Consider the following 24,292-nt stretch of genomic DNA (forward strand, 5'->3'; position numbering starts at 1 on the left):
GCCGAGTTCATTGTAGGCATGTCAAGTAACGGTTATTTTGTATTTGAAATGTATGAAACGAGCAGCCAATTTATTTGAATACGAGACCGCAGATGCGAGTTTTGATTGAATTACAAAACACCAGCGACAGATTTTCATACAGGTCGTTGAAAGAATTAATAATCTTTTTATTTTTCCTGATTGTATTTGTGAAGCAGTACCGTAGCTTACAGCGATACCTGGACATGTATATGCAGAAAGCAAGCAACCCACAATTTGTAAAATATGAGTTTTTTTACCGCGTTTTTATTAGCTCGTATTCTTGTTTCTCCGGTACAGATTTTTTCTTGTGTGTCCAGTATAAATTTTTTCTTGTTTGTCCAAGATTTGTATTGGACGATTGAAGATTTTTAACGAGGTAACTTCTCAACTAGCTAGACATTTGAAACTGACACGACGACAATGCGTTCTGTTAATACTTTTAGGCATTTTTAAGTAGAATTGAATTTATTTTCAGTTAATTCTGTTTTGTATGAAAAATTATTATTGTTGGTTGCTAAAGGGGTCCTAGCAACTAAATTATTAATATATACGTGCGTTACTATGGAAATCAATATGAAATGTCAAAATGACATTTCAGTATTCTCTATATTTTATTCAGTATTTCTATCAAGTACAATAAAAAGTTTTTATCAATACATATAAATTTTGAATTCATGACGTCAATGCACCGCATTTACAAACCGTTCGGTTGAAATATTCAAATATATCAACAGGACATAAACTTTAAATATTTTTTTCCGTTGAGAAACCTTTAAAACGTAGTAATATTGTGTCAACAAATTAGCCTAAATATGACATGGCACTGAAAAATTAATGTCACAGAATCGTAGACTTTCATTATTTTGATTATCAATCAATCTAAAGTATCTTGGATAACACAAAAAAATCTTATTTTAACGACACTTTGTTAATATTTTAAAATTTGCACTTCGATTTTTGCACATTCGGGAGATTTTTAATTTGAATCAAGCATAATCTTAAATTATTTCACATTTTCAGACATAAATCACTTTTAAAAGCGCGCTTCCAATACATTTCGATGGTTTCCTCGACATTTAAATTCGCGTTGTCCAAATACATTGTTACGGCGCTTATAATATACTTACATACTTTGTTTCTTCACAACATTCGATGACTAATTTATTTGAATCTAACATTAACGTACTTACAACGATTATTATAGAGGGAAAGATTAAAACTCCACATAAATTGATTGACTCCCTATGATTGATTAATCAAATTGTTTACCTTAAAATGATACTTCACTGAGTGTATCATTTGACAGATTACACTATTTCGTTTGTTTTTCAGCCGTAATATTTTTACTTTCAAATATAAATAATAACAAAATTTGAGTAGATAAATGAAATTCATGTCACGTAATTCGTAAAAGTAATTAATTTTATGATGTTTATATTTTTTATAATAATAAATATATATAAAATTTCAACAAGCTTTCTTTTTCTTTAATATTGTATTATTTGATGAATTATTTGTAATTAAATGAAACACAATTATATAGTACTTACTCTACTTTTTAATTGAATTCTGTACCGGTTTCGACCTCTTTAATGGGACACTATCAACTGTTTCATTTAATTACAAATACTTAATCAAGTAATACAATGCAGTCCCACCATGAATTGACAGTTGACAATATAAAAGAAATTTAATATTGTATGTAACTATTAATACTCAATGCTTATTAACATTAATTAAATTGAAATTAAGGTTTCTTCGTATTTAATATTTAATATTGTAAATAATGACATGATGATACGCAAAACTATTTCTCCATCCATACTACTAACTGCCTACTACATAAAGTGATAGGCGTGCCAAGTCAATTGGTTTCATTTCATGATGATTATACGTTTTTTCGTCATTTTATTAAAATGCAAGACGTATTTCTATCAGATTAGGATGCCAAGCGACCTGCAAGTCTAGATGGCTCTGCTAGTGATAATAAAACCTTCATACTTGAACTTTCGAATATCTACAATCACGTCAATACTATTATATTTCAGTATAAACATTTTAAATCGTCACTCCAATAAGGATCACGTGAGATCAAATTGTATTGATGGCTTCATTTTCAATCAATGGTGAAATGTCAGATATCGAACCAAATAATATGAAATTAAAATAACATTTTCAATAATTTAGTGACTAAAATAAATGTACTGTCAAAATCAGTATCTGCCATATTTTGAGAAGGGAAATTATAATTTTTTTTAAAAAAAAATTTAAAAATTTTAATTATAATTAAGCTATAATTTTATTGTATACCATAAACAGTATTTTCGTCTTTTGTATCATAATATGACTCTTATACGAGTATACGACTTATATATAATATAGCAGAAAAGCCTGCGGTAGTAGAACATATTATGTATTATTGCAAGTTAAATTATCTTTTAATTGTGTTAGATTAATTACTTAAAAATGAAAGTATAATTTATTAAAAATCTTTATTTTCACTAATTTAATTTAAATTTGATGTCAAGCGGGTTGGTTGTTTTCTGTCTTAGTATGTCAAATCAGACGTAGTCGCCTATGCATCATCAACTATGTTTAATCTAATAAAATAATATAATAATAACTAATGGAACCTTTAAGTTTAGGATTCTAATAGTATAAAAATACTCACATCTAATGGAGCTATTATACAACTCAATTAAACTGTATTTGTCTTTTTATACCTACTAGCAGAATGTATAGCAGAAATAGAGTTTTGGCAAGGGTTGAAGTATATATATTATATAATATAGGTACTCGTCGTATATAATTGATTATACTGATTAGGACAAAAAAACTCAGTCCTGTTGTTATAATACAGTATAATAATCTCAGAATAAGTAAATATTGAAAAGCTTTTTTAGGACAAATTATGAATTACTTACTTAAAACAATTCCGTTAAAAATATGATTCACTTCCAATAATATGTGGTGGATATTACCAATATATTGCTCGATATATATATATATATATATATATATGTATATTATTAAATTATTGAAAGACAAGTTAGGAATTATAATCGTAATCCAATTTTTGCTTTACTCGATTTTTCGATCAATAATTGATAATTTCATTCTGCGCTTAAAATACATTGGACGGTAAAGACGCGCCCAGCGCGTAACGATTAATGTGGCCATTCGATACAATTAGCATGCTATTTAAATGTGGTAACTAAAAGGTAATTATCTAGTCAGCAGTCAATGTGGTTTAATACACCCTTGTGAAAATAAACCCAGTGCGTTAGATCGTCATTTAGTATTAACATAATATACATATTATAGCCACAGTAATGTTGTCAATTTTCAAAGGTTTTGATTGATCTACAACGGCTACTGACAGCTGGTAATGATTTAAAAAACAATAATAGTCAAAATTACTAACCAAGCTCCACCAAGTGATAAATCTTGTCCTCCCCTTCCAGAACGTAAATTCGGCATCGTTGAAATCGATTACTGATGTGGGAATGTTCACGTAGTGATAATCATACCAACTACCAAACGAATCCGTAAAACAGGCTACTGCATGAAAAGCAGCCAAGTATTTATTCATTTTTGTAAACAAAAAACTTATTATTTCAATGATTTGAAGTATTTTAAACTAAAAGTAGTGTACAACGTTACACTGAATACTACTGAATAACCTGTAAAAATAATTTGGCACCAGTTAATATATATAGAATTTATTCATATTATAATATCATATTATATTGATAATGCACAATATTATACGTTGAGGGTTATCGTTGTTTAGATAATATTTTACTGTGTGAGAGCCGGTTATACACCGATAACATATACCACTACGAATTTCAATTTGCATCGATTCACCATGATTCAGCAAGTCTCGAAGTTAATAATGTAGGTACTGTGATGATTATAATAATTTTTAATTAGTACTTAATTAAAAATTCGCCTGTCTTAAACAAATATATTATCTCTTTTTTTTATTTCTTTTAATCTTTTTTAATAAGAATCCTGCTGGTACGCGAAAGAGCTGGGAATCGACGATACGTAGTACCTGTTAACCCTTAACCAGGTAATGGTAATATGCTTCCCACATACAATTTGGCTGTGTTTTATTGGGCAATGGTTTTATTTTACCCACTATCAGTCAAAATTCAACAACGAATATATTGCCTATGACTCAAACATAATGAAGCGTGAATCGGAATGCGTCTGCGACAGTGTTGCCAACCGTACTATAATTATAGTATTTGTACTATAATTTTGGTCCGCGTACTATGTACGATATAAAATAGGTATAGTACGCCCAAAATACTATAATTTTGATAATCGTACTATAATTTGATATAAAGTACTATAATTTTGCATTTGCCATTTCGCAATCGAGTAGTCTTCGAAAATTTGGAAATCTGCGGCCCGCGGCAAAATATTTTTCCTAAAAAAACAAGCCGATTATGAAAAATCTGGGAACCTGCGGTCCTAAAAAAAAACAAGCCGACCATGAAAAATTCGGAACCTGCGGCCCGCGACGAAATATTTTTCCTAAAAAAAACAAGCCGACTATGAAAAATAGGGAACATGCGGCCCGCGGCGAAATATTTCTCCTAATAAAAACGAGCCGACTATGAAAAATTAGGAAAATTTTCATTTTCAACAGATGACAACGCGTACTATATTTTATCCCCAAATACTATAATTTTGGAGGCTCTGTACTATAATTCCACTTTCAAAATATGGCAACACTGGTCTGCGAGTTTGACGGTTAGTTGTTTTACATGTCTCGACTTGTACGTACGTTTTTAGAGCAAAGCAGTTAAATAATATCATAATGTCGAAAAAACACAATATCAGTCGCAATATTTTTTTATATTTGGTAGATTATGAGTTATTCTCCTATATTTGTATTACAATTATGTAAAATAATTTATATTTTGTGAAATATAATGCATGGACTTATGTGGGGATTATACCACCTTTGCCCGTTGTCGTTTAATATTTTTATTACCATGAAACTAAAAAATCCCTATATAAGCCAAATGGAAATTGAAAACATTATTTAAGCAAGGAACATAACCTAACCTAACCTTAAGCAAAAGAAGGAACGTTCAGACGATACAGGTTTTGTAGTACAAGACAGGTCCAAATATCAATGCAAAATCTGCAAAGTGCCCTTGTGTGTAATTCCGTGCATGGAAGATTTCCATACAGACAATAATTAATAATAATTAATATTTTTTCCATTTTCTCGGTTTTGATTGATTGTAATAAATGTACAAAAAAAATTGCTTGTTTTATTTTGAAAAATGTCAGGCTGTGGTAATATACATCCCACAATCTACTTGTTAAACCTTTCTCTTACCAGGCAATGGGAAAATCGTTCCCACCTAGTTTTTTAGTAGTTTTCTTAGAGCTACTGAAATTTTCATAAGTACATATAATTCACAAATAAATAAAGGTTATATTTCATAGGAATTATAATTATTGCTCTTGTAAGTTCCTAGGGCCTGGTTAAGGGAGGTGGGATAGAATGGAAAGCGACTTTCGGAAGGAAAACATAAAAAAACTGCCGTCATTCGTTATGAAGAGACTTTCTAAAATATTCGCCGGAAAACTGGATGAACGGATTTTTTGGCATGAAAATTTTGTATTTTAGTCCGGAGCTCAAAACTCAAAAATATGCCGCAGAGAACACGTAAGTACTATACTTATGTTGAAAAATTATATTTTTTTTAATGTCTAAAAATATGGAAACATTGATCTGGATTCTGGACGGATTTATTTTTTTGAGGAAAACAAGTTCGATCAAAGTTAATGATGTTCCTTATTAAAAAAAAAGAAGTTTGCCACGCCACCCAGTTCGAGAAATATTTTTTTTGCATCTAAGCATAAAAAGTTTCAGCACCCCTGTTCCAGGCACATAATGTTGTTTGACACACAAATCTCGATATTACATCCAATCATTTCCATTCCAACCATTCCCGATCCTAACGGGATCATATGGACATCCATAGAGTGGAGGTTTGTAGTAACAGATTTTGTTTTACGTGAAATGGATGTTAACCACTTTCTCAACCTATTAGATCCATACTCTGACTCATACACAAATTGAAAGACAATGGTGTACTTGCCAGACCCAGGATTCGAACCCGGGACCCACGACGCTATAGGCTGACGCTTAAGCCACGCGGCCATCGTGGGTGTAAAATTATATAATATCTACTTGCCAACTGTTATAATTTATCCACCCTACAAATCACAGTAAATAGCAGTGGCGAAGGGTGACTTTTGGAAAGAGGTAAGCTGTGGAGATCTGATAAAAAGAACACACTTGTCAGGTATACTTACAAGAAATAAGAAGATAATACGATATTACTACTAATGAATAGGTATGCACTAATGACAACGACACACTAATTTAATGAAACTTCAAAAACTCACTTGACGACATAAAATTAAGCGATCAGTTTAAATTACGTATGTTTTCAAAACATGTATACACATCAAAAATCATTAGATAAAAGTTATTTTTATTTTTAAAAACAGTCCATATTTATTAATATTCGATTAAACACCATATTATTTTTTTAAATTATCTAATTATTAATTATTTACTTTTAGGCTCTGCGATCGGAGCTTACCTTAGTTCATACAATTCAATAGACTGTGCGGGGCTACGTGACGTAAAGTCCATATGAAAAAAATTGAGAATTATTTTAAACATAATCCGACCTTTATTTACGTCAAGACAGATGGCACGCTGTGGTATATTTTTTAAAACCTTTGCAGATTGTTTTGTTATTATCTGTGTAATACATTCCTACACATACGGCATCTCTCGTTGGCAAAATAAATTATTTTATAGAATATAATATAATCAAGTGATTATATAAATAAATCAATATGCAATTAAAAAATATTTTTCTTAAGAAGGTAGGCTTCAAATAATCGCCTAGTATGGAGTCTTCGCCACTGGTAAATAGGTGCCTTCTTTTGCCAAAAAATATTATATATTTTCTATGTGTATTTTAAGAAAAATACTATAATAGTATTTTTCTTAAAAGAAGGCAGTGTAAACATTTTTTCATGTTTTTTTTATGTAGTTTGCATGTGTCCAGGCAATTTCACGCGCGGACAGTGACTTCCTTAGACAAAATGGCGCTCCATTTTTTATACTTACAGAATTTTTTATCATCCTTTCATCTTTCCAATATCTAAGAAATGTGTTGAACGGGTGCATTACTAGCAAAATATACTTATACCTTCCCAAAAGTGGGTATTTTTTTGACGTTGATGTCGTTGTAGTAGGTGCAGTATTTTCTTACATTTGATTTTGTCTTGAGGAATTAAGGGCGATCCGTGTCGCTTTTCTTCTAATGGAAAGATATGTTTGTTATTAAGTACTAAGTCTAGACAAAATGCCGCCCCTAGGCAGCGTCAAAATGCCGCCCCATTTTTTTATCATCCTTTCATTACTCCAATGTCTAAGAAATGTGTTGTATGAAGCATGGCCCCCTCATCCTGAAGCGGGCCCCATGTTAGGATATTTGCCCCCCCTACCTATCGCTAAGGATAAAAGCAGTGTGACGCTCTACAGTAATGTTTTCCAAATGGTGTACGCGTTAAAATTGATGTGTATATTTAGTGTTTTTTTGTATATTTTAATACATACACTTGAATTGTGGAGTTTTTCAGTATCGCTACACAATTATAAATTGTATTGTGTAACCACATAATTTTAAATAATATCATTATTGAAGGAAAATAGCGCCGCAGGCGAATTTTTTGCTATTAGAGCAAATTTGTGATAAGTGTTTATCTCACTTATCGAGCCCGAGCCCCAGGTTAGAGCCGTGTCAGCCCCCCCTTGTGGGGGCCATGGTTTGGATACATTACTAATAAAATATACACCTACCACTAAGCTGAAACATACAAAATTAAATTTAGATATCAATAAATAAATAAGCGAATAAATATAATATTAGTTAGACACTTACCCAAATCACCAAAGTCTGAGATGCCATTTGGTTAATATGTCTGACACATTTGGTTTGTATCATTTAGTAATACCTACGCAGATATATTATTTTCACACCATTTTTTCTATGCTATTATTGTACCCTACAACATGTAAACAAAATAATTTTCCTCATTATTTTTTTAATATAAACCTAAATTTAATCATAAATACACTATTAATTAATGGTCTCAACATTCAACCGTTGATGATTGAAATAAACTACAAATCCACACTATTATCAGCAAAAAATATGTTTACAAAAAAACGACTTAAAAGAAGGTATTGCACAGTATTGTATTCACAGCACGATAAATATGATATAATCTAGGTAGATACCTACTAGTGTACATTTTTATTACAATTAGCTGGTACTTAACGTAAATACCTATTATATGCACAAATACTAATTGATTATGTCAAATGTCAATAAGGATTAATAATCATTATGAAGAGGTATTTATTTGCAATAGGTACATCCGGCAACTTTTAAATCTCGCGAATGACTGGCAAAAATATTTGGATAAATTAAAAAATACGGTATGTACCTACCTACCTATAAATCTCTACCATAAATTCTCCTTGTTTCGTTACCAACGTTGATATAATATATAATATTATTTTCTTTTAATAACTATGGCGCGACATAATTATTGGTTTTTGCGCAGTATACCTACCACTGTTATGAAAGGAACTCTTTAATCTGAGTAAATGACATTATATTATTATGACTGATTTATTATTCGTTTGTGATGTTTTACATTTATAAAAATATTCATAATGTGTATAGGCGCCAAGTTTATTAGCATTTGTATACGAAACCGAGCAGTCAAAAATAAAATAAAAAAATCTCTAGCGGAGCGTGGTGACATCATACTAAAATCGCTGCGAGTACCGACTGGATAATAATTAAAAAAAGCATCCGGAACAAAACATCTCCAAAGCTCTGGTTATAATATAACTAAGTTTAGGTAGCTATTTCTATATAATACCAAATGATTCTCCTCGATTTGCCGCCCTTCGAGTATCTGCCGCCCCCAAGCGACGCTCAATCTGCCTACCCCCACGGGACGTCACTGCGCGCGGATAAATGATTCAATTCAAGAAGTTTACGGCCCACTGGTAACTAAGTGATTTTAATCAACGTCTGGACATCATCAGATCACAATTTAATAAATCTTTTCCGAGGTATTTATTGCATAAACATTCTTAGTGCTGCACTTCGGCGTGATCAGTGGAGGTTTACATTACCGCTAATATCAATAATGTTGACGTCATTCCCAAATGGTGAACTAATTTTAGTTTATCGATATATTATTATCTATGAGCATTAAAAGATTACTAGGTACTGAAACGGATATAGATACCTGCAAGAGACGTGCGGTTACTTTTGTTTGTGGGAATGCTGTTGAAAAATTGATATAGCAAAAATTAGTATTTTGCACTACAAACATATCGACATCCAAAATATTATGTAGTTGTTTTTTTAGTACCTAATCACCATGCTCATACAATGTAGAACACCTTCTTTTATTCCGATAGATATTATGAAAGCGAAGATGAAAAATCTATTTTTTTTACCTACAATGGATTACTCTATTTTGGTTCCGCTTATTATATGTGATTGTACAAATAATATAAATTATGAGTAATTATTAGCCAAAACGAAAAAAATGCGGAGAACTATAGTTTTAATATACCTAAGTATATATTTTATACCTTTTGGGATTTTTTAAGGTCAAGTTTGTACAGTTAAAATTGATTTTTCAGGGCTACATTAAAATACAGACCTTGTATTCGTATTTCAAGCGTAAAAATATACAATTAACCATGATTATTTAGAATATTTACAGGGAAGTACATACTACGTATCAACGGTTATTTGTGTCGCTACTTTTCAAAATCAGCCAAGTCCACCTTTAGGTATTTTTTACTTTTTTGTGAATTGCTGAAGAACTACTGCTTTCTAACATTTCTGCATTATCAAAATGTGGAATTTATTAATTTTAAATATTCTATACTCGATATAATATTATAAACTTTCACCCTTGTGACTGTGTATTTGAGAAAATAAAAAGCTGTTTTTCTCCTATTCATCTATTATGGATTTGGCTTATTTTGAAATCTAGCGACACATTATTTGTGATTAAAAAAACAAATAACCGTAGATAAATGTAAGTACCTAAGTAATTAAAGTATTTAAACCTCACAACAGGCGCTATCTTCTTTATTTGCAATGCAGTATAGAGTATTACCTCTTATAGTCTTATATAGCAAGAATGTTTAAATTTAAATTCAGGTAAGCTGTGATGTATCAAAACGGGCACCTTTTAATTGTTATTTTTCAACTTGAACAAGCCTATTATATTTAGCTGGAGATAATTAAATTACATGCTTGTCACTATAACAAAGCAATACTCAATATTCAATTCATCGTGAAATGATAAGTTTTATCGACCGCTCCGGTTCATAATATAATTGTCAATATTACACGAATGGCGGAAATTGGTCGGAATTACACCACTTTGTATCGCTTACACATCTAGGTGATATTATTAATATTATTATACTAGTAATTTAACTTTATAATTTATATTTTTTATTATTTGTTTTATATGGATGCCATGTTTTATTTTCTTTGCGAGATTGGATAAGAGGTCCTACACCACGTTATCACAACACCGTCCTGTGCCTCATTGTCAAATTTCGTCACAAAGTATTTTAAAATGTGTCACATTTACATGATTATAATTCTCAGAAAAAAATGAATCTATTTTTTGTGGTCAGGGGAGCAGACTAGTAGAATATCATAAAATAATTAAAATAGTCAACATACGTAAGAACATAAGTTTGCCATTTTAATTTCGTTGTATAAATACTTAAATGTTTATAATAATAATGTGTTAATTTTTTCAATGTAATAGAATATATTTTTATTCTATATGTGTAGGGACCGACATTACTAAATATGAGTGTAAAATACTTCGGTTTGTTTTGATTGACGCTTGGATCCCGCTAATAATAAAATGCCTAGTGGAGACAAATCAAAACTACACACAAGCGTGATAAGATAAGCGATAACAGTGATAACAGCACCCGGATGGTGCGAATAGATTCACAAGCTTATTAAAAAATAACTATTGCCCACTCACTATATCTACTATTGAAGACGATACTAAATACAAACGTACTGCGTGTCCACGCTGGATTTGAGTGTCACCTTTATAATTAGAACTAATTCGAGTTTATAGCCAATTAAATGAGTTACAAAAGTGGGGTTTTTATTTTTAATTTCTGAAAGTAGTCATTAAGTACCTACACAAATAAATTGTTAACCATCTAATAATAGTGATATCAATTTAAAAAAAAATACCCTTTTCTTTCTTTCCATTACGACAAGATGTAAATGGGATAACGTTATCTAAGATAGGGTAGGTATACCTACCCGACAGAACACTCACGGACAGGGTAGATTGTACAGTATAGATTTGCCAACATGAATTAATATATTTCTTTAAATAATTAATCTAATATTTTACCAGATTTGCCTACGTTATTTTGACTAGTTACGTTTAGCGACAGATCAGATTTACTTGTTTATGTTTAAATCAGAGTGCTTCGTTCTTTTTCGTAAGTGTTCTTATATAGATGACACTATAGATATTATAATTGTATAAATTTACTAACCAATGTCCACATCGTCAGAAATTTGTTTCGTCCTTTCCAAAATGTTGAACCATCGTTCACTTTCATGCTCGGTGGAAAAACAACGTAGTGGTAGTCGTACCAAATGCCGAAGACATTCACCGCAACGAATACTGCGTGCAATATCGCAAGATTACCCATTTTTTAAATATAAGAGTGAAGCACTTTTAATCTAATCAGTAACGAACCAGACGTGAACCGCGCTAGACTGACTTATTTCAACTGATGTTAAAATAGTGTAGGTGTCCCAGAAGATAATTCATATTATCGAGATAATAACAATTATCTTTCATTGATTTTATTTAAATTGTCGAGTTTTTTTTTTAAATAATAACAAAATAATCACAGAACATCTTCCCTTTTTTATTTATTGGTTGTAAAATCGGAATGTAAAATCATGACTTTCAGTTCGACAGTCGCCCGATTTATTAGGAGTAATACGATATATTATGAAATTTGCAGACGCTGAATTCTAGTTTGCGTGTGTCTAGCGTATTTCCATTACTGCTCCACGAGTGCTATTATGTTATAGTGCCTATCGAAATAATATTTTAAATGTGCATAAAAAACATGTCTCCAAAAGTAAATAGTATTATTTGCTCATTTAGAGCCACGTCGCTCCGTTTTTTTTTTGCGTAGAAGCTGTCAGGCGGAGCATGCCTTGCGCGGTGAGAGGGAAACGCATAGGCCCGTTTCAGACGGGACACCGGTGTCGCGCTCGATATACTATAGGAGACCTTTGTATTCGGATAAACGGGTCTTTGTATTATGTTTATGAACGCCCCAGATCTAATGAGACAACGCGTGTCGGTACACTTTTCCGTCGGCCGCTACATTCTCGAGCCGCCGATACAGTTGTTTTTATAACCGCAGCCAGTTTTATGTTCTAATTTATAACGCGAAATTATGCGTTGACTCAATAGCTCTGGGCGTTCATAAACATAATACAAAGGTCCTTTTATTCGAATACAAAGGCCTCCTATATTATATCGAGCGCGACACCGGTGTCCCGTCTGAAACGAGCCATAGACGTGTCGGCGTACTGTCCGCAGTGGGTCGATAGGTACGATTACGATTTTAGAATGATTTCATTCATAATTAAAATACATTTCATACAAACGTACTTACGATAATGATTGTAAACACATCATGAATACCTACATCTCAATGAGTCAGATTTGCCTATTGAATCAGCGTGGAATAATGTTAAATTCTAGTTTGGCATGCAGGTATTCTGAAGTAATCAAAAAAATAATCAGATGTACGAAAATGTATTCAAAATGTCACTATTTAGTACTGCCATAAGGTTCCATAAAAGAAAAATATTCAATAAAAAGGTCGAACGGGTGTTGAAATTAGGGGTTGCAATACCGAATAAATATAGGTATCAATACCGGTATTTCGGTATTTATTATTGAATACCGGTATTCGTCAAAACATATTATTCAAAAAAAGAAGTACCAATCGATAAATATAGGTAACTATTAAAATATATATAAAACACTATTTAATGGCAACCTAAAGTACCAACCTACATTTATAAATATGTATTGATCATAATATTATTATTTTAGAACTGATAATTTTTACAAATACTATAAGTCCGGAAACAGAAAAAAAATCAACGTTTGTTGGATGTAGGCACATACTACCAACGTTGGATCAATAGTAAGTTATAAATTAATTAGATATGTTTGTCACGAATATGTCCTTTTTCAAAATATGTTAATTTATCGCGACAATTCCAAAAGTATATTTGAGGGATTTTGTTTTAATTTTATTTGGTCAATATTATTTGCGTTTCGGCAGCATAAACTTTATACACTAATTTTAATATACGATACAGTAGTAAGTAATGAAAAATAACTTTACATTCATTTTCGAAAAACATAAACGTGTAATTATGCTTTTTAAATACCGAAAATACCGGTATTTTGGATTTTTGAAACCGGTATTTCGGTATCGATGAATGATTGAATACCGGTTTTGAAATACCGGTATTGCAATCCCTAGATGAAATCACGAAAGAAGTTGCATAATTATTGAATATTATATTTTTTATTAGATAGTCATTATGAGGAATTTCTGTCTGGTGATAGATCCAACTATAGAAATCAGAAGTATCTAACTACATACATTGATATACATACTGCGGAGATGTGCTTGTATGAATTAAATCCGTATCCTCTAATAATATGTAAAAGTGACTCAGCATTGCATCCCGTATGCTTTTCCTGTGGAACTTCTGCTATCCACCAAGCTGATGAGAACATGTTTGCACGAATTCAGGATGTACCGGTGCCTCCCTAATTACAATGTTATGTTGTCATCTCTAAATGACTGAATGTTAATTTATGTGATAGTTCACAGTGATAGTACTTAATATAAAATAAAATAAATAATTGAGTTGTTTGACATCAAATGTAGAACTCAGGAATCACATAATAATATATACTTCCAAGTTTGATAGCAGATGACACAATTCCTTAGTGACGACTAAATTATATCTATAAGTATGCTAGTACATAGATACAACAATATTTTTTTTCCTGTCGATCAAAGAAAACGTTCAGATCAAAGCTAGAATAGTCAACAGTAGGGAATCCAATCCCGGGATCCCGAATCCCGGGATCCCGGGACCCCAAGCTATTTTCGATACCTGTGAATCCCGGGATTGATAAACATAATCCCGGGATTTCGGGATTGATTTTTTTATCAATTTTTATGGAAAATATAAGAGAAAAAATACTTTTAATACAAAATAACTACATTAGAAATAAACTGAGTTTGAATGAAGTTTGATGTGTAGGTTGCCGATTCATTTTATTTTTTCACATTGATTATTAAAAATGAGAAAGATTGGTAAAAAAAACAATGCTTCGCACTTTTAACAAAGTAATTCCACCATGATATCATACGTTTTACGGCAGTTTCATATTTGGTTGACTAATTAGATTTATGAAGCGGAAAGGCCATAAGTACGCCATGATTATTTGCTTTACTATTTTAAATCTCGCTGATCTATTCATTATGTCTTTACTATCAGAAATAGCAATCTCATATTAAATTCACATTATTATTTATATTGCAATATTATTTACTCCATTAAACTTGTGTATTTCCAAGATTTAACGTATACAATATTGACAATAAATGTCTTAAATAGTATAAATTATACTAGATTTATTTTTGACCGATTTTATCAATGTTATTTGTAAATATAAAAATTTTATATTAACAATGGAAAAAAATCCCAATCCCGGGACCAGTCCCGGGATCCCGGGATTGTCAAATTGTAATCCCGAAATCCCGGGATCAGAATTTTGGCTCGGGATTGGATTCCCTAGTCAACAGCTATCATTATTTTTACCTATTATTGGTAATTTTGTATTCAATTCTTTCGTTTATTATGAAGACTCTACTTATTGTAATAATAAGGCACTCCACTTGTATAATCGTACATCTAAAATTTATATTTGTAGATATTATATAACATTATGTAAAAGAATTGCGAAACAAAGAGATCTTATCGTGGTAAGAATTTGATTGGATTCTGGGGTCTTTCAATATTGTAGTATGTTAAAATAGTTGACTATGGACATCAAATGGTTTCAGTATTTAAAAGTGCATACTTACATATATACATGTAGATTCTAAATAACAGACAGCCATCTTGTATCTGTGTTGCGTATTTACACCACAAAATTTCAACTTTTAGAAAAATATAGATTGAATGATTATTTAGTAGGTACTTAGTTTAGTTTAGTTTTAGTTTTTAAGAAAATATAATAAGAGAAAAAACGCATTTATGCTAAACATAATATTTTACACAACAACTATTTATTTTTTGTATTATGTTTCCTAAATAATATTCAGAAATAATTACAAGATAAAAAGAACTTTTTATATACAACGTTTTTAAATTTTCTGTTGAATTATTATGCTCAATATGCTCAAACTTGTACTTGATATGAAGTAACTAAAAAACAAACAAACAAAATATAGAATACTGAAATGTCATTTTGACATTTCATTTTGATTTACATAGTAACGCACGTGTATATTAATAATTTAGTTGCTAGGACCACCCCCTTGGCAACCAATAATAGTCTTTTACGTTTTACGGATTTTTCTGAAATAACTTTCCATACAAAACAGAATTAACTGAAAATGAATTCAATTCTGCTTAAAGATGGCTAAAAGTATTAAAAGAATGCATTGGCATCGTGTTCTGATATATTCTAAAAGTTTCAAATGTCTAACTAGTCGGGAAGTTAGTTAAAAATCGATTGCAAGATTTGTACTGGACAAACAACCACCGGACAAACAAGAATACGAGCTAATAAAAACGTTGTAAAAAATATGGGATGCCCTCGAAATATTTTTGATTTCAAAATTGACTGTATGACGAAAAAAAATAATAATCAACTTATCTAAATAGATGAATATATTTTATTACACTGCATTTTTAAGAAAAATATTGTCGGAATATTTAATAATTACTTACTAACGTTACTATCTACAGTGTTTTAGAAATTATTATGTAGCAGTGGCGAAGGGTCATAAATAGTGCCTACTAAACTTTGTCAGTTAAACGTATTTATTTTCATTGAACTAAGACTAGTGACTACAATGTGTAGATAGTGTTTGTTAGTTTTTAAAATTCAATTAAACCCTACCTAATTCAAGTCATAGTAGATAACAGTCAAAAAATATTCGTTTATCTATAAAATATCTAAAATTAAGCAATTAAACCATACATCATTTTATACGTTTTGTAGATAGAAGAATATTTTTTAATCGATTATGGTTTGGTATTAGGTATAGGCAGACCAATTTACAAATAGTTCCTACTGTTAAAATGGCATATAAATTCGTACTAAAACATCGATCCACGACAAATATTTGATTAACAATGCAAAATGTCAATAAATTATTTTGATATCATAAGGTTTATTAAAAAAAGTCATAAAAATGCGTCCAAGATAATATTGCAAGTGATATGAGTTCTGCAAAATCATCAATCTTGAGAGTGAAACCCGTAAAAAATTATAAACGTAATCATTTTTAATAAGACTCGTTAACGTTCGGTTGACAAATGTCTACTTGGAATTTTTTATGATTTTTGAGTGGAAAAAAAACAGTGAATAAATTATGTAAAATTGTAAATTATTACTATTTTCTTTACTGTTTACTACAGAGTTAAAGTTTTTTTTCTAATTGTTAGGTTTTTACTGCATATTAATTTGTGATAGTCAATAAAAACATAATAGTAAGTAATAAATACCTTAGTAGTAAATACTGGATAATATGCGATTACTTAACGTTTACATCCAGGGCCGGATTGATCATAGAAAAGGCATTCAAATTGGTGGAATCATGGATCAATTCATGGATCCCGAAAAATAAACTGAAATCTTTATTCAACAGTTCATATTCCGCAATCATACGGTCAAATACTTATTGTAAATGTAAGCGAATCAAATACTACATATTATTTAATTAGTCTCGTCTGCCTTTTATTTTATGTTATTTTAACAACTTGAACATGCGTAATAAAATTACGTTTAAGCAAATATATGATATTTTGAGGTTAGGTGGGGTTTTTGAAGCCTGACAGGAAATGTACATAAATATATTTTTCTAAACATAATAGGTACCATAAAGAAGATAGCCACGAATAGCGCAAACAGATCTATTCACTATTGTCTCATCCGTAGGTAATGAAATTACGATGTGAGAAACAAAATACAACAAAAGAAACCAATACATAATATTATATATAAGGAGGCAGACAAGACTTCGCGATGTGATTGAGGTATTTTTTGTAAATATTAATAACCATGTCATTGCTTTTTCGTACAAGGTGGTTGTAAGTAATTTTGAAAAATCACAAACACCCAGGCTTTGAGAAAATCACATAAATATATTGTGTCTTCACCGGGAGTCGAACCCATAACTCCCAGACAGAATGGCAATGGGCTGTATATGCAGCTCGGCGCGTGGTCAAATGTCGTCATACAGCGGTACCCAAGGGGCACTAAACGACCACAGAGATACCCTAAAATCTGCAGGATTCGCGAACTCCTAAAACTTGGTGAATGTACGTGGTAGCGAAGAACTAGAGACCGAAAAGAGTGGAAGTGGCTAGGGGAGGCCTTCTTCATCTAGCATTGGGACGACCTCGGGTGATAATGGTGGTTTATTACTACTAATTAGTTCTCTTTTTCTATTTGGATACTTGTCTGCATTACTCTATTGTAGGTACTTAGTACCAATAATAGACACAAACAGTTTCATGCATCGGTGTACAATTTAGATGTATTAACATTTATAACAATAATTTATTATACTAATTATATGTTTTCATTGCTAAAATTATTATTTTACAAATATCTACCTACGCCATGACATGTGCTATGTCATAAATCATAATAAAAGGTGACCCGTGAAATTATTAATGTGGGTATTTATTAGAGCATTCCTAAACTGTATTTTTAAAATACTCTTAATTTAACGTGTACTTTACTGTGGTGACCAAGCATACACATACTACTATTTTTAGGGCACCATGAAAAGACGCAAGGTACCTTGAAACGTAAAAGTTTGAAACCACCGTATTAGAGTAGGTTTATGCCTACACTATTTTTAACCTGGAGAGTACTTACCATGCACGAGTTAACTCGTCAAAGTTTGTATGCACTGCCAAGCCACAAGCGAAATAACTCGCGACTTGATTGTCAACATCACGAATATTTTCTGTCTATTTATGTATATTTTCAAGACAATATTTACCACTGATAATATAAATGCTGACTCAATTAACAATATTTTATCATTTTAATCTAAAAATATTTACACAGATACTCGAAAACATGCGTTTTTCATATTTATTTTAAAGTTATTTATTGTATTCAAAAAATAGTTGGCTTACGGGTATTCTACCTAATAAAATTTACTTGGCAGTAAAAAGGCATAAGTAGGCAGGTACATATATTATTTTTTGAAAAAATAACCGATAAAATATTTTATTGTTTTTGTAAAAATACGTGATATTACATTTAACACGAGAGTATGTTAATAAGCCTTATTTTAACCAATGATTGATGTTCTATGTTATCTACATGGTTTAATATAAATTGACATTGATTGATTATAAATCCAAAATACCTTCCACTAAGTAAATAGATACATCTATTCATATACGCTGTGATAGGTAAAAGCGATTTATTTTAGAAAAATACTAGTAAAATGGCTGGATGCTTAGAATCAGTCACGCAAACAAACGGGGTGAGGTCCTCAGGAGTCTCAGGATCAACCGCTATGAACACATTTAAAAATATGTGTTTGAATAGAATATTACTTGACACGATAATATTAAAATAAATGTTTGGTTTTAATATTGATATGCGGTATATTATATAAAAGAACTTCCTAATAATTGAGACCGTCAGGCCACGGGCACACGATTATCACATGTGGAGGCGATGACGCGGTAAGAAGTATTAACAATGTAATCTTTACGACAGAATTTTTGTCATTATATGTAAATATCGACAACTTTACTATTAATTCAGACGCGACGATGGCGTTAGAATTTCCCGATGAGTATCGCGAGGTATTAGTTCTGTAAAACTAAAAGTTGTCGTCTATAGATGCCAAGTTGCGTAGAGTAGTTTGCACTTTTTCCACTTTTAATTACACTGATACGTCTATTTGCTTGATTACCTCGCAAAAAAATAGATCAAATGATATCCAATTATTGTATTAATATATCTAGTAATAAATAAATAATTAGATAATACTTATATGTTTAAAAAAAAGATTTTTAGAATATAGGTAAGTACATCATTTTCATCCTAGCGCCGGAATGCAAAGTTATGAAGCATAATATTATACTCTATGTCTCATGTCAGACTCACCAGGCACCAATATCGAGGACTGTGCGGCTGGTCAATGCACTCCCTAGAGATGTAGACATTTTTAGCGATGCATTATGCATTATGCATTATGTTTTTAAAATTATATTTTATTGTGTAATTTGTATTTTTTTTTCTATAAAATTATTTTTTTTGTTTTGTTTTTTCTCAACCTTGTTTTTTCTCTAGTTGATTTACTTGTACTTTTTATTCTAAATGTCATGTTGTGAACGTCTTGAATTAATAATTTTTTATGTGCTCAGCGTGTCTTTTTTTAAATAAATAAATACATAATATTATTTTACTCATACAAGAAAAACCATATTATGTAACCGTATACCTACATGTTTTGTTATCCAAAGCACTCGTATATGAAAATTTCATTGCTCACACTGCTACAGTCTTATTCGGGTGGTGCTTCTATAGAAAATTTTAGTCGTATTATAAGACACATCGTCGCTATAGGATTTGTTTCCCGAATATCCATTTTAGTCGAAATCGACATTTTAATGCAGTTCGATTTCTTTTACCGAACTCTATCGAAATCATTTATAAAAACAATATATTTTTATCTAGAAATAGAGATATTTAAAAAAAAAACCCGAATAGGCCATATTAAGCAACAATTATTCCGTGCTTTTCTCCCGAACGTCCAACTATCCGTTCCTGAATATCCAAGCTAATTTGTGTCAAAATATACCGCTGGCTGAGTTTTTATTTCCCGAATATCACTTAAGCCAATCAAACCGCGCTGATCTCGTGCATCTCGCTCCCACATTCACGCTGTCTAGCTCTAAAACAATCACGCCCGCAATCATACTTTTTGGCCCTCCGGATTCATCTTTCAAAGTTCGAGCTGTTAAGTATTGTTTTTAAAGTTACCATTGTTTTAATAGTGAGTTCAACAAATTTGAAGAGATAAATCATGGCTGATACGTCACCAGTTCGCCCTGAACTTACAACAGAGTTATGGAAGTGAGTATTTTAACCTAAATAACTGTATTTTGTATCGATGAATAGCGACAAAACCCAACGGTCATATGAATTATACAGCATTTCTACAGTGTGACCCGGTAACTACCGTAACGTAAAGAATTAATTATTATTTCTTCATCAAACATGGTTTGTCTTTATTTTACTTTTAACGTAGGTACCTATTTCTGTGAAAATAAAGACGGTGATATTATTTATTTTAGAATGCGTTAATAGTTAATTTAATTTATTATTTACGTTACCTAGTAATATTTTATTTAGTTAATATTATACACTTACGATATAATATGTACTAATCTAATATTATCAGCTAATGGTTAATAATGTATACATGCTCACATAGTTCTTATTCCTTACAATAATAAATATATAATATTTATTTGGTGGTTTGTAATAAAACTAACAAGTTCGATTGAAGACCATAATGACGCATTATTTTTCTGTCAATAAGAATATCATATAAAAATGTTACAATATGGAAAGAAAATATAGAAATTGATTGTATTAAAACTTAAATTTTACTTTGGTCCTAATCTCGAATTGTTTAATGAAATTTTGACTACGTCATTTTTAGGGTTTGTATTATATGAAAACAGCTTCCTTTTATTTAATTTGCTTATTTTATTTTGTGTTTTATTTAAATTTACCTTTTTCCAGTACCTTCAGAGACTGTATAGAAGCCCAGTCACCAAACCAAACCCAAGGCGAAGAGAATGAGATGTCCATAATATGTTCCTCTTCTCAAAATTCCTGTGGCGTTAAAAGAAAAATTAATCCAACGGAGTGGACACGAAATGTCCGGAAAAATAAAAGGGAACATGGCGAAGAATACGTCGATATTATAAAGAAAACACATCCAGCAAAAATTGTGAAAAGCACATGTTTCCCAACATGTCATCTAAAATGTATGAGTAAATTTACGGAAGACGAAAGAAAAATTATCCACTCTCAATTTTATAAGTTAAGTGATGATAAAAAAAACCATTATTACAGCAAATATACAACGAGGTCAATACCAACAAGAAAACGGACAAAGAAAGAAACAAGTCGGAAACGCTTCTCATATACTTATTATTTTGAACTGCTTGCCGAAAAAATTAAGGTGTGCCAAAAATTTTTTTGCAGCACTTTAGACATCTGTGATAGTAGAGTGTATTATTTTCACGAGAAGGTGCAAAATAGTGTGACAAATGTGCCTAGAACCCCGACAAAAGGGAAATATGTGAAGAGGTGTACAAGCACTACTGATTTAGATATTGTCCGGTCTCACATTCAATCGTTTCCGGCTGTTGAATCGCACTACTGTCGGAAGAGCACAACCATGAAATATCTTGAAGCATCATTGAACGTACAGAAAATGTACGACTTGTATTTTTCACAAACGGAAAACCCGGTCAAAATAAACATTTACCGTGAAGTATTTAAACGAGATTTTAGCCTGGCATTTCAACATCCAAAAAAAGATCGGTGTGATTCGTGTGAAAAATTTAAATACCTGAAAAATCCAACTGCTGACGAAATTATGGACAACGACAAACATATCCAAAGAAAAGTTGAAGGCGCTGAAGAAAGAACCAAAGACAGAGGTATTATAATTAATACCAATGTTAATAATGTTACTCTTGTTTCTGCTGTGGTAACATTTGATTTACAAAATGTTTTTAGTTTGCCCAAAGCTAATATTTCCAATTTTTATTATAGAAGCAAAATTAATATGTATAATTTAACCGGTCATTGCAATAGTCATATATATAACGCAATTTGGCACGAAGGATATAGTGGTCGCTCAGGTAACGATATTGCAAGTGCGCTTATTAAAATATTAAAAGCTATCGCTTCGGACAATCCGGATGTCCAACATTTAATATTATGGTCGGATAGTTGCGTCCCACAAAATAAAAACTCTTTCATGAGCACCGCCATAAAAAACTTTTTATTGAATCAGGAGATAAAAACAATTAAAGTCGTAGAGCAAAAATTTTCTGAGCCAGGTCATGGAAACATTCAAGAGATCGATTCAGCACACAGTGTCATAGAAAAATCATTAAGAAACATCGAAATATATAGCCCATTGGGATTAGTTCGCCAATTTTTAAAAATTCGTAGCGTTAAAAATAAATTTGTCGTATTACAAATGATGGCAGGTGATAGTCTTGATTATGGGAATGCAGCGGTAAAACTATTGTACGCACAAATTCCGTACACAAAAATTAAACATATTCGTTATAACCTCGACCAAATTGATTTAGTAGAATATAAAATATCATTTGCCTCAGATTTCATAACAGTTAATATTTATAAGAAAGTTAACCGTACACCGTCTAACAAGGAAATAAGTTTTCCTACAATTCGAAGGATGTCCACTAATATCACGAAATTGACCGAGAAAAAAGTGAAAGATTTGATAGCAATGTTTCCATACATGCCAGACATTGATGTCACATATTATAAAGCTATTTTAGGATTAAGCGATAAAGGACTTTTTCCTAATTCGATTTAGACAAATGTTTTTAGACCTAAGATTAGCATAGATCAACGTTACCAGGCGACATTTTTAATGATCCCGTCTATTAACCAAATACTCATTCACTTATTTTTATTAATTATGTACCGATATGTCTTTGTAAAATTTTATGCTTTTTGTAAAAAATGCTAAATGTAATCCTAGTGCATAAACTAAACGTTTTAAAACATGTTTATGACTACATTTTCTATGTGACTCCACTTGACCATGGTCTTTTTTTTGTAATTTATTATAAGTAGACTTATTTGTATAAGTGTATTGCAATATTATAATGGGTAAAAAATGATTTTAAAAATTTAGATTATTGTTTATGATTCAAATCTGTCAACGAATTTATTATAGGCACAAATTGTCCAAAACCGTTTACTTGTCGAAGTAAAAACTTTTATTTCTATGGATTGAGAACCTCTGAGTCGTGCGTAAATAATTTTTATCCATTGCATGTAATTTGCACTCATGTTTATGTGACATATTTATGTGGCGACTCAAGAGTCTAGACTCGGTATCAATGACTAATTCTGGCAAATATAACAAAAGATCATTGTTTAAATGTGGGTATTTGAAACAAGGTGTTAAGTTTCATGGTTAGTTTGAACCATATTTATTTTTCTATTTATATAATTATTATAATCTAAAATGTGTACTGTTAGTTTTCTTATTTTTTGTATGAATACTTATTTGACAAAGATTGGGGTGATCAAAATAAATTATCAACTAACTGTATGAAAATCGTATGTACCTACTCTTCGGAAACTATAAACCATAGTTTGAAAAACATTAAATCATTAATAAATACAAATATTTATTTATTTATCGATACATTTTTGACGAATCCTGAAAATTCCATGTCAATATGTCGACGCATTAAAGAGATATTGCGATTTTAATAAAAACGTCGATATTTTTCGCGACTGCAAAAAAGGTACCTACCAATTTATTGTTTTACCTAATCACGTACGGTAAATAAAGTATTATAATTATATGTTGTATACGTACATAGATATATCTTGTTGTTTAAATAAACTATATTTTTATTGAAGAAATTTATTCGCTATCAATAAAAATGTTGTCTGAAGGTACATCAATTTCCTTTACACGTTTTGTCGCGAC

General features: G+C 31.0%; 1 protein-coding gene across 3 annotated transcripts in view; it reads right to left on the reverse strand.

The window, feature by feature from the left end:
• LOC147068331 (androgen-induced gene 1 protein-like) overlaps window positions 1-24,292 on the reverse strand; it is a 60,554-nt gene that overhangs the window by 21,670 nt on the left and 14,592 nt on the right. The window contains exon 1 of one of the 3 annotated variants that reach the window (XM_085952597.1): window positions 11,729-11,965. The exons of 1 other annotated variant lie outside the window; for it this stretch is intronic. In XM_085952597.1, coding sequence (XP_085808723.1) covers window positions 11,729-11,887 — 159 coding nt within the window. In that variant the 5' untranslated portion in view covers window positions 11,888-11,965. Of the gene's footprint in view, window positions 1-3,445; window positions 3,718-11,728; window positions 11,966-24,292 lie in introns of those variants that run through there. One more of the 3 variants, XM_085952594.1, reaches the window with a different exon arrangement.

This window comes from Rhyacophila brunnea, unplaced genomic scaffold, assembly GCF_057557595.1.
Source record: "Rhyacophila brunnea isolate RB1 unplaced genomic scaffold, BYU_Rbru_1.0 scaffold_3, whole genome shotgun sequence".
In the NCBI taxonomy this organism is placed as follows: domain Eukaryota; kingdom Metazoa; phylum Arthropoda; class Insecta; order Trichoptera; family Rhyacophilidae; genus Rhyacophila; species Rhyacophila brunnea.